Consider the following 20,063-nt stretch of genomic DNA (forward strand, 5'->3'; position numbering starts at 1 on the left):
TTTGAATTATATCCAGCGACGTTTCTTCATGGTTTTAAGGTGATGTCGGCACCGATATCGACGTTGATTGAGCGTTGGAAGCCCAAAACACATAAATTGCATTTTCCTTTTGCTGAAGTAATGATAACATTGGAAGATGTGACATATCAACTTGGTGTTTCGATTAATGGTATGTCATTGGTGCTTCGCAACAATTATGCACGAGATACATTTATTTCTGATTTAATGGGAAATAAGGCTCTAACCGATGTCATTGATGGGATGTGGATACATATGACATAGGAGTAAATGGACAATCAACGGAGCAATAGGTAAAATATGCAGCCCGAGCATATCTTATGACGTTGATTGGAGGGATATTGCTACTGGATAAATCGAGTAATTTGGTGCATATCCAATATCTTCTAGCTTTGAACGATTTCCTTGTATGTCGCCAATATAGTTGGGGTTCTGCAACTTTGGCTTTTTTGTATCGTGAACTTTGCAAGACGACCATAGTGGTTAGAGGTAAAAAAAGCGAATGTAGCGGATTGTTTAGTTTTGCTCTAATCATGGGAGTGGTATTGTCTCATGTTTTTTACGCTTATTACATCTGTTCCTATAGAGTTTCCTCTCACCGCAAGGTAAATTCCTATATTTAAAGTTTTGATATTTTATAATATTTATTTAAATATTTTGAAAAAGACAATAAATAATGTAGTTGTTATTTTTTGTTTAGATGGAGACACCGAATAACCGATACAAAGTTATCGGGTGCAACCAAAGTAGATATCCGGATAAGGATCGATATCGCCGGTAGATATGCAGTAAATATTAATATTTTTTGCATTAACATTGAAATTTGTAATATCAATTCTTTAATTATACTAACATAATACTTTTGATAGTTTAATTGATTGTTGTATTGTGCGTTCTGAGATCCAACGGTGTCTACCGCCATTGTTCTGAGCATTTAAGTCAGCAATTGAAGGGTTTCAATTTTGCAAACAAATCATTCAAGTCGATGGGACTTTTTTGTATGGGCTCTACAGGCACGTCTTGATGATAGATGTTGAACAAGATAGAGACAGAAATATTTTCCCCATTGCTTTCACAATTGTTAAAAATGAATCGGAGGAAACTTGAAATTTCTTTCTCTCTAACTTACGTTTCCATGTTGTCACTCAAGATGGGGTTTGCATGATCTCAGATCGATCACCTTGGTTGTTAAGTATAATTTATAGACCGAAGAGTAGATGGACGCCTCCCCACGCATATTCGACATATTATATACGTCATATTGCGTATAATGCTATGAAGATGTTTAAGCAGAAAAAGATAATAAAAAAAGAGATTATCAAAATGGGTAACTATTATGTCATTTCTCATTAATTATTTATGCTTCATTTATGTTCTTTTTTTGTATTTTTCAATAACATTTACTTTACTGCTTTTTAGGTTTGAGAAGATACAGAGATGATGTGTATGAATTCGCTGTTGAAATACCTAGGGAGAGATGGTCACAAGCATATGATGTTGAGGGTCGACATGACGACCATATGACTACTAACCTTGTTGAATGTATCAACTCAGTGCTGAAAGGGACTCGACATCTCCTGATAGCAAGTATTGTTAGGGAAACATACTTTAGGTTGGGAAAAGTATGGGCAAACAAAAGTGCATAAATAGACGCCATGATCAGCGATGAGAGAAATTGGGCTCCAAATTTGGAGAAGACAATGCAAAATAATCAAACACATATGACATCAATGTTTGTCCATAATTTTGCCAGACTTGATTCTGATTTCGTTGTCCAATCACTAGTTCAACCATATGAGTGAGGTAATTCAACAACGTACATTGGTAATCTTAATAAAAGATGGTATGATTGTGGTCGATTTCAAGCTTTTAGATTCTCATACGCTCACGTTGTTGTTGCATGTATGCACATTAATGTTGACATATACTTATATGTTGATGACTGTTATAACTTGCACACTATGTATAACATTTACAGTTGTGACTTTAAGTTCCTCCCAAATGAAGCATACTGGCCTACATCAACAATTTCTGAAGAATGATTGCCAAATCCTTAATTGCGTAGGAAGTTAAGAGGTCGACCTGAATTTAGCTGAATTTATATCGATATAGATGATCCTCAAAGAAAGTCATGTCTACCAAAACTTTGTGGCCACTGCAGAGGTGAAGGGCATAACAGAAAGCATTATCCTCATCTTTCTAAATATCAGACTAGACGCTAAAATAGATTTTAAAAATATTATGTTATCTTTTTTACTTTTACTCTTTTAACTATGTTTTTCACTATGTTTTTAGTTTGTACTCTGACTATATTCTTTTTTAAACTTGTACTCTTCCCCACTATGTTTATGAGTTTTTTTAGTTGAACATCATTACTTCAAACTTTTACTTCAATTTTTATATAATTGCAAACTATTACTAAATAAGTTTACTTAATCCAATAATTACTTAATTAATAAAGACAACTTCATACATAAATTAAAACCATACAAAACAATATTTGTACATATTTCATTTTCTATTTTTTATATCTCTCTTCAATTTGTTCACTACGTCTGATTAAGACACTTTCGTATTTTTTTTCTTCGTCTTCTTCTTCTCAATTTTTATACTAAATTTTTTAATTTTTTCTTATATCTTAACGAGTCGTTTGCTACGTCGCTTCAGTAAATCTGCATACTTCTTTTTCTTCTTCTCTTCTATTTTCATCATCTTCTTCTTATCCTCAACTACGTACTTTATTGTCTCTTTTTCCCACTATTCACATGAAAAAAAGCTTGAATCTAAATTGTCGATCTTCGAGTCGGTGTTATCAAATCCATAAACACCATTCGCCAAATCATATCCAAATTTTTTGATAATCTCAAATTTTTCTCACTTCTTATACATCAAAACATTCACCTTAAACCCCTATTTATACTAAAATCATCTCCCAAATATAGTCGTTGGAACTCATCACACTGGCGTGAGGAATTCCATTGAATTAAAAAAAATTAGCTAATGGCCAATGGTTAAAAATTTTAAAAAATTTTACCCTTTGAAACTCGTTATGCATGTGTGACGAGTTCCATCACCATTAATATATATATATATATATATATGTGTGTGTTTTATAATGTTTTTTAAAATTCTAAAAAAATATTTTTTATTCGAACTCATCATGTTCACGTGACGAGTCCCCATAATGAGTCCCGTGAAATATATTAAATATATTTGACCCCTATGACTCACGTCCCATAAACTATTAAAAAATTATATCCAACAAAATTCATCACGCTGAACTCCAATTATATTATAACTTTTTGCCTAGATGCCAAAATAAAAAATAAATTATCCTATTACACTAATTAATCGACCCGCGTGGGTTATTCCACTAATTTTACCGAGAGAAAAGAGTTTTTAATTAGATTTTACAGATTTTACATTCTAAAGAGATATTTTCCGTCAAGAAATCTGGGAATACAGGCTCTTTGAATAGCAAAAAAATAAACCCAGAAATTAAAAAAGAATATTATTTTAAAGGATTTCTGTTTTGCTGTTTTCTCCAAGGAAAAGAGGTGGATTAATTTGAAGGAGTTTTCTTTTCTTTTCAATTGATTTTAGAATGGATGCTTCGAGTTCGCGAATGCAGACGTTTGGTCAGACGGAGATTAACTGGGATAAGTACGTATCTTCATTTGTTAATCTCTTTAATTAATTTTAAACTTTATTTCTTCCATTTGATCCGATTTTAGTTTGTTCTTATGCTTTGAATGAATAGAATTACTTCCTTTTAATAGAAATTTTGATATTGTAATCAAGTTTTGGGTTTTGTTTGGTTGATTCCAATGGTTTTATTAAGCTTGGGTTTATGCAATTAGGTGGGTTTTAGTTTATTTAATTTTGTGTGCAATGGGTTAAGGGTTAGACACGAGATTTGATTTTACTGAGCTGTTCGAATGATTGAATCATTTCTCTAAGATGTCTTTTTATGGTTTGTTTTAGTTCGAAGAATTCGGATGGATATTTTTGCTGTTAAAGAAACCAGTGATGAGGATAGATTTTAGATGAATAGGGGTGGAAACGGAGTATCCATGTGTTATTTTGGATGAATGCTGCCTCTTCAACCATGTGTTAGTGTTATTCTTAACATTTCTTGGATTTTCTCCCCTTTAACTGCGAGTTTTGTGCGATAAATTGCTCTTCATTTCATCAATTTTTATGGAATTATTAGCCGATGGAACCTCAATCAATTAATGATTAAGAATTTTGAACTGGATAGATTTCTTAGTGAAAATCTCGAGGGCAATCCTTGTAAGATGATCCTGCTTTCCTAATGCCCTTTTGAGTTGTCTTGATTGGTATTCTAATGTGATCTGGATTTGCAAATAGTTTCTTTTTCCTGCTGTAAATCCTTTTATTTGTAACTCTTTCATGCTTATTAGTTTCTTCTGTTGATGCAGACTCGACAAAACTAAATTTTACGTTGTAGGAGCTGGAATCTTTACCGGAGTTACAGTAGCATTGTATCCAGTATCTGTTGTAAAAACTAGGCTTCAGGTTGCTTCAAAGGACACTGTAGACAGAAATGCATTTTCAGTTATCAGAGGCTTACTGAAAACAGATGGAGTCCCTGGTCTATATCGAGGGTTTGGAACGGTCATCACTGGTGCGATTCCTGCCAGGGTGATATTTCTAACCGCTCTGGAAACTACGAAAGTAGCTGCTTTCCGTATGGTTGAACCATTTAAGTTTTCTGAACCCACACAAGCTGCTATAGCAAATGGAATTGCTGGAATGACTGCATCTCTTTTTGCTCAAGGTGTTTTTGTTCCAATCGATGTGGTCAGTAACTCAGTTTCTTACATGATAATTTATCTTAGCTTATTTTATAAGCAAAATTTTATGTTGCAGCCTGTAGAAATCAGAGTAATTCTCTGTAATTTCTTGTTCTTTTCAATAGGACAAATTACATATTTATATACAAATCATCTCTCTAAAGTAGGAAACTCTAAGAAATGAAAGATACTAATCCTAGGAGATATGATCCCTTAAAATAAGAAATTGTAGAATATTTACAGAATCCCTTAATTAAAGGATATTTACAGAATCATATATTTCTATAATTCCTACACTCCCCCTCAAGCTGGAGAATATACATTGTATAATCCCAGCTTGAATAGGAATTTATTGAAAACAGGCTTTGGCAAAGCCTTAGTAAGAATGTCTGCAACTTGTTCTTCTGAAGGAATGTATGAAAGTGTGGCTGCCTTTTTGTTAACTTGATCAGCAATAAAATGTCTATCAATCTCAACATGCTTTGTCTGATCATGTTGAACTGGGTTCTTGACAATTTGAATAGCATATTGATTATCACACAAAACTTCAAAGTGATCCTCTTGATTAGTGACAAGTTCTTTCAGTAGTTTAAGTAGCCAAATTCCTTCGCATATTCCCAATGCTAGTGCTCTGAATTTAGCTTCAGCACTACTTCTTGAAACAACAGATTGTTTCTTACTTCTCCAAGTTGTAAGATTTCCCCAAACAAAGGTGCAGTAGCCACTAGTGGATCTCCTTTCAGTAAGGTCCCCGGCCCAACTAGAATCTGTAAAGATCTTAACAGTTCTGTCTTGTGTCTTCTTAAGCATTAAACCGTGTCTTGGAGTTTTCTTCAAGTACTTGAGAATTCTATTTGCTGCTGCCATATACTCTTCAGTAGGATTAGTCATGTGTTGACTTATCACATTTACAGGAAATGCTATATCTGGCCTTGTCAAGGATAAATAAATTAGTTTCCCAACTAATCTTTGAAATTTCTCTTTGTCTACTAAGGACCCATCTTCTTTGTTAAATTTCAAGCTTGCCTCCATTGGTGTATCATTCGGCTTACAACCAAGAAAACCAGTTTCTTTGAGTAAATCAAGTACATATTTTCTTTAGTTGATCACAAGTCCTTCTTTTGACCTTGCCACCTCCATTCCTAGGAAATACCTTAGCTTTCCCAAGTCCTTAGTTTCGAATTCTTTATTTAACAACTTCTTCAAATTGCAAATCTCTTCTTCATCATCTCCGGTAAGAATTATGTCGTCCACGTACACAATAAGGATAGCTTTCTTATTTGTAGAAGTTACCTTGATGAAAAGAGTATGATCAGCGAGGGACTGCTTGTAGCCGTTTTTTAGGATGACTTTAGTGAACCTCTCGAACCAAGCTCTGGGTGATTGTTTTAACCCGTATAGAGACTTATTGAGCTTGCACACCTTATTACTTCCTTCAACAGACTTTAAGTCAGGTGGCAACTTCATATAGACTTCTTCTTCTAGCTTGCCATTAAGAAAAGCGTTTTTTACATCAAGTTAGTGTAATTTCCAATCGCAATTTACAACCAAACTTAGGAGTACTCGAAAAGTATTCAGCTTCGCCACAGGTGCAAAAGTTTCTGTGAAATCTATCTTATATGTTTGTGTAAAGCATCTGGCTACTAGTCTCGCTTTGTATCATTGGATGCTACCATTGGAGTTATACTTTACAGTAAAGATCCATTTACAACTAACAGCCTTTTTTCCTTGAGGAAGGTCCGTAACGGTCCAAGTAGCATTTTTCTCTAGTGCACAAATTTCCTCTTCAACAGCCCTTCTCCATTTTGAATCCTTTAGAGCTTCAGTTATGCTTGTGGGAGCCTGTTCTTTATCCAAGTTTGTTGTAAATGCTTGAAAAGACGGCATCAATGAATTATAACCAACAAATTTTTAAATAGGATGCTTGGTGAACTGTCTAACCCCTTTTCTAATAGCAATAGGGAAGTCATCTAGAGTAGGAGAAGTGGACTTACTGATTTCTTCTATTTCAGCAGCTGGACCTAAATCCAATTCTCGGCAAACATCAGATTGCAAAACAGCCTCAGGAATATGTTTTCTTTTCCTTGTATAGAAACGGAGCTGTTTGATTGGTGTTGTTTGTGGAATATTTTGAATGGGAGTAGGTGTATTTTCAGGAAGGGTATTTAAAGTGGGTATGGGTGAAGTAGTGATAGGTACTACCGGTGGATCAATGGGAGTAGTTACATGTGAAAAATCTGTAGGTAAGGACAAAATTGGTGGCAATTCTGAAGGTTGAGAATGAAGAATAGGAGGAGATACCTGATGTGGCTGAAAATCTTTCCATGTCTCCCCCCTGAAATTCAGCCTGAGTGAAATAGAGATCCTGCTCATAAAATGTTATATCCATAGTGGTAAAAAATCGTTTTGAAGGAGGATGATAGCATTTATAACCCTTCTTAAGTGAAGAATACCCAACCAATACACACTTTAATGATTTAGGATCTAACTTGGACTTATTAGGAGCAATGTTTTGGATAAAAACAGTACAATTAAATATTTTAAGTGGAAGAATGGAGGAGATAGGTTTAAAATGGGTAAAGTATTGCAAAAATATAGATTGAGGTGTTTGAAATTGTTAAATCTTACTAGGCATTCGATTGATTAAATATGTGGCAGTTAATAAGGCTTCCCCCCACAAATATTTTGGAACATTAGTGGTAAATAGAAGAGAACGAGTAACTTCAAGGAGGTGTCTATTTTTTCTTTCGGCAATACCGTTTTGTTGGGGGGTGTCAACACAAGAACTGATCTGAACTATGCCCTTTTCCCTGAAAAACGCACCCAAAGACTTAGCAAAAAATTCACTGCCATTATCAGATTTAAAGAGTTGAATTTTAGACCCAAATTGAGTGAGAACAATGTTATAAAATTGGGTAAAAACACCAGCAGTTTCAGATTTATCTTTTAGCAAATAAGTCCAAGTTATCCTACTGTGATCATCAATGAAAGTGATAAACCACTTACAATCATCAGCATTCTTCACCCGAGTAGGGCCTCAAATATCACTGTGGATCAAAGCAAAAGGGTGAGAAGGCTTATATTTGGAAGGAGAATAAGTTGATTTAGTATGTTTGGCAAGAGAGCAAACTTTGCAAGAAAAAAAATTTGGCCTTTTATGAATGAATAGAGCAGGAAAAACTTTTGCAAGATAGTGAAAACTAGGATGACCTAAACGATAGTGCCATGACATAACATTATCAACTTTTTCTAAGGCGGTGAAAGATTTCGAGATTTCGGTTTTAGTAGAGGCAAGAAGAATGTAGAGACCATTCTGCAAGCTGGCCTTACCAATCATCTTCTTCGAGTTCAGTGCTTGCAAAGTACAATCAATATCATTAAAAATTGCAGAGCAGTGCAAGTCGGTGGAAAGTTTACTAACGGAAACGAGATTGCAAGCCAGATTTGGTATGAAGAGGACATTTTTAAGTACGATCTGGTCATTGAGAATAACAGTGCCATGTCTTATTTTACACAAAGAACCATCAGCCGTTTTGACAGCTTTACCAAAGTTTGGAAAAAAATTGCAAAACAAATCCTTATTACCAGTCATATGATCCGTAGCACCAGAATCGAGGATCCAATTAGGGGTCGACTGGGAGGAGAAAAAAAACTTTAGCATGAGGTTTACCTTCTGGTTTTTTCATGACCAGATTACCTTCTGATTGAGCAGTAGAACCAGAAAAATTTTCTGGATTCGAAGTGATCTCCGGAGTAGAAGTGGACATCGTCTAGGTTGGAAAGAAATCGTAACCTAAGTTGATATCATGTAGAAATCAGAGTAATTCTCTGTAATTTCTTATTCTTGTGAATAGGACAAATTATATATTTCTATGCAAATCATCTCTCTAAAGTAGGAAACTCTAAGAAAGGAAAGATACTAATCCTAGGAGATATGATCCCTTAAAATAAGGGATTGTAGAATATTTACAGAATCCCTTAATTAAAGGATATTTACATAATCATATATTTCTATAATTCCTACACAGCCTTCACCCCGTTTGACGAAATTGTTCCCTCCACTGTAAAAAATATATATATATGCATTCTCATGGTAGGTGTCTGACTGTCGTCCATTATCCGGACTCTTAAAATGCTTTAATGCAGAATAAATTCCACTCCATTAAAGATGCTGTCCTTCTTATTGCTCTTTATCCTTTTAACTGAAGCTGAAAAAGGTAAATTTTCCTTATCATGAATTATGAACAGATTAGTCAAAAGTTGATGGTACAAGGATACTCCGGCCATGCAAAATACAATGGGGGTCTAGATGTTGCTGGTAAGGTTATAAAGGCTGATGGAATCCGAGGATTATACAGAGGATTTGGTCTGTCTGTCATGACTTACTCTCCATCTAGTGCTGTATGGTGGGCTAGTTATGGTTCAAGCCAACGTGTTATCTGGAGGTTAGTTGTGATTGCTTTCATTGTTATCTTCTCTCTTTTGTTTATGGCTGGGTTAAGTTTTCCTTACGGAAAAGAGTTGAATGTGCTTTTACAGCCGGTAACCATAGGACATGGTGTAACAAGTAATTGACTTTATATCAAAAGGCTAATTATGGCCTAATTCACAGTTATTCTTAGATGAAATGTAGGTTTCCACAGGGTATGGATTTTTCACGATTATGATTTTCAGTGACAGAATTTCTGGCATTTGATGCATTCTTATTGTTTTAGTTGTGACTGAGTATGTACTATCATTTTTGTAGGTTCCTAGATCACGGCACAGATCTGAAGGTTACTCCTAGCACATGGACAATAGTGTCAGTGCAAGCTGCCGGAGGAATCATTGCAGGTGCTACAGCTTCCGGCATCACAACTCCATTGGATACCATTAAGACTCGCTTACAGGTAATTCTTCTGACCTTGTTGACATTAATTCTTCATTATATTTTTTTCCTCTCTATGTTGACATATTTTTCTTTTAACTTTGCATTGTGATTTAGATCATTCCATTATTGAATCTGGAGTCGCATCTTCTTTTGATAATTTATGTGATATTTCCTATTATAAATATTGTGTCTAATTATAGTAAGTAAACCATTTTATTATTTGAAGATTGAAAGACATCTGAAATTAGAACTAGAATGGTTACTGCATTTTCTTTTTCCTTTTCAAGATCTCCATAGTGGTTGTTTGATCAATATACTGCATATTTTCCCGTTAGTTTAGTTTTATTAGTTAGCCGTTTCTGTATTCCAGGTGATGGGGCATGAGAAACGACCTTCTACAAGACAAGTCATAAAGAACTTAATTGCAGATGATGGTTGGAAAGGTTTTTACAGAGGGTTGGGTCCAAGATTCTTCAGTACTTCAGCTTGGGGAACCTCGATGATATTAGCTTATGAATACCTGAGTATGGACCCTCTCGACTCATTTACTTCTTGTGTCTTTAACCTGTGTCTTCTGGTTTCCTTCGTAGTTATAAGCTGAACTCAGTTTGAAAATGTCTTTTGATTCTATTTCAGAGCGGTTATGTGTGAAAGATGACTAAACTTAACCGACAAAGTCGATCAATTTTGCTTTGTGTCACATGAAGAACATAAATTTAGGTCGCCGTTAACTTCATGTCACCGTTAGACTTCAGAAGACAGCTGTGTTGGATTATTATTTTCTTTCGTTGTCCAGATGGCCTGCGATTGTGCAGCAAACTTGGTCATCAATCCTACGAAAACCAATCTAATGACTTAAGATTAGTTACTGATTTTAAGAAACGCATTGTACCTGGGGCTAAGATTCTTTGATGCTTTTGAATATATTTTTTTTTCAATCTGAAAAGTTAGAAACTGAAGCAAGCAGCCATTTGTATATTTCAGAAAAGGCAATAAAAATTGTATCTTTATACAAATGTGATCTGATTTTTGTTTTTAGATATTTAAACTTTGTTACTCTGCCTGAAATGGACTCTTCTTGGAATGAAACTATCATGATTGGTTGGATGATGTGATCTTTTTTTTTTTTTTTTTGAAATAAGGATGATGTGATCTTCAATGAATAGAAATGGGATATTTTTACAATCAAAAGAGAGGTTTACTTATAGAAATTCTGATGACCATGGTGACGGCGGCAAGTACCAATCATTATTTTGCAGCGGCTGCTTCCGATGAGGTCAACATAGGGTTAAACAGCGTTGGATTGGTGGGGTTGGAAACAGTCCAGTTATTTCCCAATGAAGCGAATTTTTTCAAGGGTCACCATTGTTGCATGGCAAATTCAGCTGACTGGGTTTAGAGATGGCAATTGTCTCACGGATTCTGAACTGGTCCTTCTGAACCTCCGTTGTCGGGTCATTGTCTAGACACTTTACAAAGTCAAGTAAAGTTGGCATCCATGGTGCATGAATGACTCTTGTAGCGTTATATTCAAAGTGCATGCATTTACATTGGAATGGTTGACTTGCAAAGGCCACGATACATTGAATTCCACGAGGCGAATTCGGCAACTCCCTGGAAACCAACAGTTTCAACTTTGTTGTACCTCTTCTGGATCTGTTTTAGAAATCGGTTTTTTTCACTGCAATTCATCCGCCTATCGAGTATTGAGGCTTCCGGAGTCCCTTTGAACCTCCGGAGTTACATGTCTTTCAGCATTCATCGAAGCCCCTAGAACTCCATATTCACGAGATAGTTACAATCTATGACTTGACCACTGACAGACTTGCATGATTTGTAATCTACTCGCAGTCAAATCTATTTAGCCTATTAACCTACAAATACAAATATTTATTATCAGCTTAGACATGACACTAAAGTTAATATATAAATCACCGTGTAAAGCTGATGGAAGAGGAAACTTTCTCTCGGCTTCTCTCTTTGGAGCTTTCCCTGTATCTCTCATCTCTTTTAGTTTATTAAACCACCGACTATTCTTCATCCAAATAAAAAAAGACAACCACAACCACCCACTTTTCTCACCAACAAATTTCAACGTATCTTAATCCAAGTTGGTGAAGTTAATTAGTAGAAATTTGCCTATTTTCTCATAGCTATCAACCCATTAGTAAAACCGAATAATGTATAACGAATAAGGTTGCCGATACTGGAAAATGAACAAAGCCACATGCGCTTTCACATATGCTGAATATTCAAAGGCGGCTTTATATATATATATATGCGTGTGTATATTTATATGCACCCTCTTAACACATTACTAAACAACTCACTCAACAAAAATGGGATGTTATTACAATCAAAAGAGAGGTATACTTTTAGCAATTCTGATGACCATGGTAACAGTGGCGATCACCAATCGTTATTTTGCAGCGGCTGCTTCCGAGGAGCTCGAGGTAGGGTTAAACGACGTCAGATTGGTGGAGTCGGAGACAATCCAGTTATTTCCCGACGAAGCAAGTGAAGCGAATTTTTTGGGTGATCAGAATATATTTCAAGTTCGAGCCGTCACAACATGCGGGAGAAATGGTTTACCCCCATGCACGCCACCGCGCAATCAGCCGAGAGTACCTCCAAATTGCAGCGATGGACGCAATCGTGATTGCAAAAAGTGACGCAGTATTTTCCGGCCAATCATCTCTTCAACGGCGATGTTTAATTGCTATTGTTCATGTTGCACTTGCAGGAGTAGTTACAGTTAGGTACTCCTTTTAAGTGTAATCCAAATACTAATGTTATGGTCACAACTAAGACATTCAAGATTGTTTAGAAGATTTTTAAGTAGCGAAAAAGGATATAATAAAGGATATTAAAAAATAGGGTTAAATAGTGATTTGATGATTCACGAAATTAAAAAAAAAATCACAAAAACTCTTAAAATTTATTTTTAAATCACTCGATGGTTAATTTTTTAATATTGGTTTTATACATAAATCCTGAAATTTTCTTGTATATTTATGCATGAATCCCTTGACCCTAAAAGTCTCAAACTCAAATTTTTGTATTCACCGACGTTGAAATACTTTCTTCCAAACTATAATGATAGAGAAACCGAGAAAGAAAAGAAGAATAATACATATCTCTTCCATATCAGTTTCTGTTGAACAACTGCGTCTATGCGTTGTTGGTGACACTTATTGTTGATGGTATTGGTCTAATCCCAATACATCATTAAATTGTGAGAACATTGTTTAGGGACGAAATCAGCATTGAATTGTGGGTGGATTAATGTTCAATTTTAAAATGAATCGTGTCCTAAAGTATAATTAAATCATACAAATTAACAGGGTTAGATCTTAATCTTATTAATGTAAAAATTAAAAGATCTTCAAAAATAATTAAACCTAAAAATATGAAGTCAAAAATTATTTTGATTAATTTTAAAATTGTCAGGATCCAAAAAGTAATTAAACCGAAACTTTTTTTGGAAGGGGTCAGGACTTAATATTAATGATTTGAAAATAATTATAGACTTAAAATGTCATTAAACTATCCAATTTAAGGACCATAACTCCTTCCACCTACAATGGGTTAAATAAGCTAAACATCTTTGTACGATTTCATAATTTAAAATTTATTTTCTTACATGTTAATTTTATAACATTAACTCCACCCACCTGCTTCGATATTTTATTGCACATTTATGGTGTACTCTTTTTCCTCCGTTAAGTGTGGAGAGATTTCTTAACGAAACCTACGTTTCGTGTCGTTTTTTTTTATATTTTATCCTCTTAATAACATGTAAAGTACATCCCTTCCAAAAAAAAGTCTATGTATTATTTTTCATTTTTAAAAAAAATTGATTTTTGATTTTATCTCCAATTTAATTTTACCGCTAAGTGATGACCTAATAACTATAAAGAAGATAAAATAATTTTTTTGTCCTTTATGTTAAACAATTTTATTAATTTGCAAAGAATACAAGGATTGAAAGCATAATTAAACCTCACAATAATTCAAAAGATGGGAAATCATGAATAAAGCACTCGCACTTTCACACACGATGTATAGATACCCTCCTAATTCACTACTCAAATGTTGAAAAGCATGAGAAATTAAGCAATGGGAGATAACAATCAAAGGAGACGTTTATTTTTAGCAATTCTCGTAACGACGGTGGTGGTCATGGTAACGAACGACTATCTGGCGGCCGCTTCATCAGAGAAGACAAAGAGCTCAACCGAACACTGTGTCAGCTCAATTGAGGAAAGCCTTCTTCCTAAGGTAGGTTTAGGGTCCAAAAACGTTGGATTGGCTCAAAATGAATTTCGATTTCAAGTTCTTTCCGGCACCACAACATGCGGGCGAGTTTGTTCCGGCCCGTGCACTCCACCGCCCAATTCGCCGTCACGTAAACCTCAGCCTTGCAATAACAAATCATTCAACCGTAATTGCTGAAAGTGAAGTATCTCATGATTTTCCGGTAAAATCATATCCATTGTGTTCAATTATTTTATTCACATTGCTAATTAAGGAGCCAATCGAGTTATATTTAGTCGGCATTATGGGTGAGGGTATAATAAAAAAAGGGTAAAGTTTTGCAATCAGTTCCTGTATTATTAGTAAGTTTTGAATTTAATCATCATATTCTCTAATTTTATTATTTTAAACTTTTATAATTTTTTTTAATTTTAAAAATTTAGTCATGACTTAGACGTCATCCGTTAAATCTGTTAGGTTAAATTCTGTTATTAGTTTTTACGCGATGTTTAAATTGTAGATTTATTCTCTGTTATCCAATTTGATCGTTTATGTTCCTAGAATTTAACATTCATTATTTGAGTCAAGAATGAAATTTCAAAACTTGAAAAGTACATAAATTAAAATTGAAAATTGAAATACATAGACCAAATCTAAAATTTATGTATAATTAAAACACTAATAACATAATTTGACCTAAAAATGTATCATATTAGCATGCTTCTTTGAATGATAATACAAATTACTTGTAAAAAACAAATAAAAAGGATGTCTATCTGAACAGATATATGTATACAATATTAGAAAAATGTTTTAAACTTGAAATAAAGAAAAGAGGTGAACCCGTTGAGGGACCTCGATAGTTAAAGGAAATGTTATTCTCCTTTGAAGTTCTGAGTTCGAGCAGTTGCGTTTGAAGGGTGTGTACGCGTTGTCAATAGTTAAGAAAACTTATGAACAAATCTATCTTGTAATCATCACAGACTATTAAAAAAGGTAAAAATATTTAAATGGTAAAATTCGAATAAAATATATATTAAATATCTAATTTTAAAATAAATATTTTAAAGATGATTATATTATGATCATGAAATAAACATGAATGATAACAATCGCATGAATGAACTAATAAAGATATTGAGTTCAGACTATACACATATTTTCCCCATGCATTAATTCTTATTTTGTTTCTTAAAGGTGTTAGGTTTCTTTTCTTTTTCTTTAACTTTATTAGTTTAATCATTTTAGCCATTAAAATTTTAGTTCACTCAATTATTAGTCAAATTATAAATAGGTCATATTCTTTATCTAAAAATTATACTTTACTCATTCAATTAAAATATTTTTATAAACAGGTCACTAGACCTTTAAATATTAGACATAATAGTTAAGTGGCATGATACAATAATAGCTTTAGCATTCAAAACTTATACATTTTATCAATTTACTCCTAATTTAAAATAATCAATAAATTTAACCATTCATATTTATAAATGTAAAGGTATTTACCAAAAAACTTTCATCCAAAACAATTACAATTTCTTATGAAAACATGTATATTAAGCTATATGCAAAAATAACCCAAACCACAAGGCAGAAATTTTATACCAATGCCAGAATCTAATAAATAAAAGGAAAAGTGTAGTTATACATCTTCGTTTCTGAAATCAAGGTTCTGACCCTCCAGATTGAGTTTTCATTTAATTTAGTTCTATAAAATTCAGAATTAATTCAATGAAATCTTTTAAACTTGGCATTTCTTCTAATTTGTTCCACTGGAGTTTAATTTCATTTAAACTAGTGAAATTGTTTCTCAAAACTTTTAACCCCGAAATCAAGGTGCAACAACTCTCTTCCTTACAAAAATTTCATCTGCTAGAACCAAATTATAATAGATATGAAAACAATCAGGATATAATCATGCTAAATCATTAAGAATAAAATACTAGATATGGAAGCGAACCTGAATTAATCAGTTGAAATCTTTGAATCTCTCTTGGTTGTGATATTTCAAGAAGATAAAGTTCTCTTGGATATAAATTTTCTTATAAGGATAAGAGAAAATCCGAGTGATCTATTTCTTGGAGGTCATAACCTCTTTATATAGCTGATTTAATAATCAATTATTTTATGTACTTATAAATTTGTCCCTTATCAAATTATAAATACAATTTTAATAGTATATACACTTTTATGACTTTATAACATAATTAGTTACTTAATTTATATAATATTTTATGATAACAATATGCATTAAAATATGTGCCCATAATTATGGATTTTAATCCAACATTATCCTCAAAATTTTATCTTGACTTAATAATGATTTCACAAGTGTACAAGCCTATATTAGATATCAACGGTTCGATTTGTTTAGAAATAACTTTGCAACTAAAAACATTTTTGTTATAACACATAAGTACCATTAAAGGGTCAATAACACAAATGGTTATATTATCTAGTTAAGATCAGCACCAATTCTCAACTTTTACGAACACTTTTTCAAAACAAGATATAAGAAATTTGATGGTAATTGGAGAGAAAGAAGATGCACGAGTGAAAGAGATATAAGAAGAGTTTATTGGGGTCCTTTTTCAGGATAAAGCAACAAAAGTAAGGAAACTTCAAAAAATAAATCTGATAGAAAAGAAGAAAAAGTATGTACATAGTAGAATCAAGACTTTATCGTCTTCATATTCACAATATCATAATAGAAAACAATTTGTAAGGGGAAAAGTGAAACAAACACTTATGCTAGAGAATATTTTGGATCATCGTGCATATAGTGATGTAGAGGATATCATGAATGATTTTTCAACTGTTGTATATTTATACACGATATGGTTGATGTGTTGTCGTGATTATCTTTGTGTTGGATGAATGTTGGGCATGGAGGCTACTGCCTCCTAATTTTTGTGGTTGGGACATTATTAGGTTGTGTTTTTACAATTTTATGATGTGGAAGAGATTGGTACATTAAGGTAAGGTCATTCTTGATTTTGATTCTTTTATTAATGTTAATAGCTGATGAACTTAGCGTTTGATCATGGTTGAGGTAAAAAGGATAGGAGGAATCTGATTTTGACTTTAGGATATTGGAGTGTAAACTTTTTATGTCTCCTTGAGATGTAAACAATCTAATTGTTTCGTTCCCAGAAGCATGTTTCAATGTTGTGAATTTAAGTGATTTTGTTATCTCATTAAACTTGGTGCCTCGCTTGAAAGTGCTCAGCTTTTACTGCCATTACTGCACTTCTTGGGTGTGTTAGTCTGGTGATATTTTCTTTGACGGATTGCTATCGTGATATGAAGTTTGGAAGTTTTTGTTTCTTCTGTGAGGATTGTACATGTTTTCATAGAGACATTTGGTTTGATGAGTCCTTGGTCAATGGCATTACTGATCAACATAGTTTTTCGTGTCTTGCTGAGTTTTTGTTTGTGACTTCCTTGATGGTGTTTTTTGATATTTTCTAAGTTTGTTTCATCTTTACGTGGTTGGTTATTTTCGATGTGTTTGAGAATAGGCTTTGATTGTGGCTAGTTATATCTTCTTGTTTTCAGGTGATTTGTTTTTATTCTAGTCTTTTATGTTTCTTGAGGATACTTCTTATTGGTATACTATAATTTTGTAAGTCATTTCGACTTCATTATTATCAATAAAATTAGGTCAGCTTACCGAGGAAATGCAACTTGATAACATTGAATAGGAATGAAATTAACACATTTATATAAAGTGAATTAGTACATGAGTTAAAAATTCATCGAATACTCGTGCGATTGTTTAAATGGATGGGTTACGGTTTTTCTGGTACTGGGGTAGAACATGCATGTGGATTTTGTTTGCCAATGATTATAGGTTTAACATTTTTACATTCCGATATAGCGGGTCCTTTCGGTCCACCATACGTAATGTCGATGTCGGAAAGTTCCACATTTTCACACGGGAAACCAGCACTGCAAATAATTGTTACAGCTTCTGGAAGCGCAGATGTGCCGCTAATGTTCTTGGAGCTGATGGTCCTTAGTTTAACTGTTGATTCTTCCTGCATGAACAAAATAATTATTACATGATTGATTAACTCTTTTAACTACGTTATGATTTTGATTGGTATGCACATACCTTCAAATCGCATTTATCATGTGGGCAATATTTCTGGTCAACTATAGCAGGGTTGCTGACTTTATTCACGATGATATCCTCAAAATGCGTATCCAATGCAATGCCAGGTAAGAATTTGGCCAAGTCTTGATTCTAACACCGTTCGAAGTACCGCTGATGGTGCAGTTTGAGACTTTAATTCTGATAATTGGTTCTTCATTTTTATACAGTCCAAGACTACCGATATTGATTCCATGTCCTGGTCCACAGTTATTCCCTTAATAACCACATTTTTGGAAACATCCCCAATTGAAACACCATCATCACCAGTTTTTATCTCTGAGTTAATAACATTAACTCCATCTGATCTCCCAATGTGAATCTCATCTGTGTTTCGGCTCTCATCAGATGCAGATACAGTGAAGCGTTCAAAAGTAATGTTTTTGCATCCCAAAACATTCACATGGAATTGTTTGCTACCTTTGGTAGTTATATCTTGTATCATTGCGTTGGTCAAAAAAAAATCAAACCTTATATTCTGTTTAATTTCAGGGTTAATAGAGCCACAGAGAAATATATTAGTTATAATTTAAAATAAAAAATCTTAAGTTCTTGCAAGAGGGAAGAACCCTTACGACGGGGAGGTGGTTACAGCAGTCATTTGTTGCACAACCTTCTATGTGATAAGCAATGGTTCCTTGGCCATCGAAAACTCCTCCACCAGACATTTTGAAATTTTCAACTTTATTAAAGGTAACCCATACAGGCTCCTTGAAAGCTTTATGATCAGCTGGAGCCTTTATAATGCCCTGAACTTGAAGCTCAATAGGAGCCTTGCAAGAACCTTCAAAATTTGCTTGGCTTAATAAATATGTCCCTTTAGGAATTAGAATTGTTGAACCACATGCTTCTTTCCAAACATTCAACAATGGCTAAAAAAAAAAATCTACATGCTCTCGGAGTTGGAGTATTAAAGTGAATTGTGATTTATCTAACCTTACTCAAATCCGTTTTCTTGTCGACCTTTGCGTCAAACTTATCTACGACATTAATAGTACCTGTTTGAGCTTCAACGACTAATATGAATAAAAACAATATTATAGACATGGCCGAGACAACATTAAGTTGTACTGCCATGACTTTATATTGTTTTTATTCGAAGGAAGAATGAGTTTTCCTTTTGTTTTGTTTCAAATATATAGATAATTAGGGGGGGATTATGACCCATCAAAATTTTCAGTTACATCTTTTCTAATTTAATGAATGTGTGAAAATCATATGGCTGAGCTTTAATTTCTTTTATTAATTTTTTTAAATCCACCCGACTTGGCTAGATAATTTTATGGTTAATTTGTTCACAAACTTGAATCATTCAGACCAAATAAAAGGATTTTACTAACAAATGATTTAAAAGAACTATTTTTAAAATATTTATATATAATAATAATACCATTATACAACTATGTTAGTGAATAAAATTAGGCTTAAATATACAAAAGAGACCCAATCTATGCTCAGTTTGGTGCCTAACATTTCATTTCGTTACTCAAAATGGGTCAAATCGTGACGGATTATTAGTTTTCTCCATTAACTGACACATGTCATAATATCGTAATTTTGAAATTTATTTTTAAAAAATATTAAATATATTATTATATTTATAAAAAAACTTATTTCTTTTAAATTACAAAAAAGCCTCAAAATCTCAAATTCTAACACTAACTCGCCGCTGCCTCCTTTTCTGGCCACGATCACCGCCGCCGATGTAGCCCTTGTCATCATCATAGTAATAATTCGTCGTAGTTGCCGTCGATTGGTCATCGAAATCGTTTGGGATTGCGATTTTCATCATAGGTTTCGTGGGTATAAAATATCGATTCGTTGTCGATCGACCGTTGATCAGTCACAATTTCATAGGGGTTTTGGTTACCGGAGAGAGGTCAAGTTGGGCGTCGACAGAAAAGGGCGACTGTCGGCGTGGGTTTAGGGGTTGAAATTAAAG

The 20,063-nt window shown here is 33.7% G+C and overlaps 1 protein-coding gene and 1 pseudogene across 1 annotated transcript; one reads left to right on the plus strand and one right to left on the minus strand.

The window, feature by feature from the left end:
- Positions 1-3,441: 3,441 nt before the first annotated feature.
- Positions 3,442-10,588, plus strand: LOC120165160 (solute carrier family 25 member 44-like). Its single transcript, XM_039174741.1, has 7 exons — positions 3,442-3,526; positions 3,592-3,681; positions 4,461-4,842; positions 9,084-9,280; positions 9,583-9,724; positions 10,076-10,229; positions 10,342-10,588. The coding sequence occupies exons 2-7, from the start codon at positions 3,623-3,625 to the stop codon at positions 10,365-10,367; spliced, it is 960 nt and encodes a 319-aa protein (XP_039030672.1). The 5' UTR covers positions 3,442-3,526; positions 3,592-3,622; the 3' UTR covers positions 10,368-10,588.
- A 7,154-nt stretch (positions 10,589-17,742) lies between these two features.
- LOC120165187 lies at positions 17,743-19,198 on the minus strand (annotated as a pseudogene).
- Between the last annotated feature and the right edge of the window lie 865 nt (positions 19,199-20,063).

Source organism: Hibiscus syriacus, unplaced genomic scaffold (assembly GCF_006381635.1).
Source record: "Hibiscus syriacus cultivar Baekdansim isolate YM2019G1 unplaced genomic scaffold, ASM638163v2 tig00111582_pilon, whole genome shotgun sequence".
Classification (NCBI taxonomy): domain Eukaryota; kingdom Viridiplantae; phylum Streptophyta; class Magnoliopsida; order Malvales; family Malvaceae; genus Hibiscus; species Hibiscus syriacus.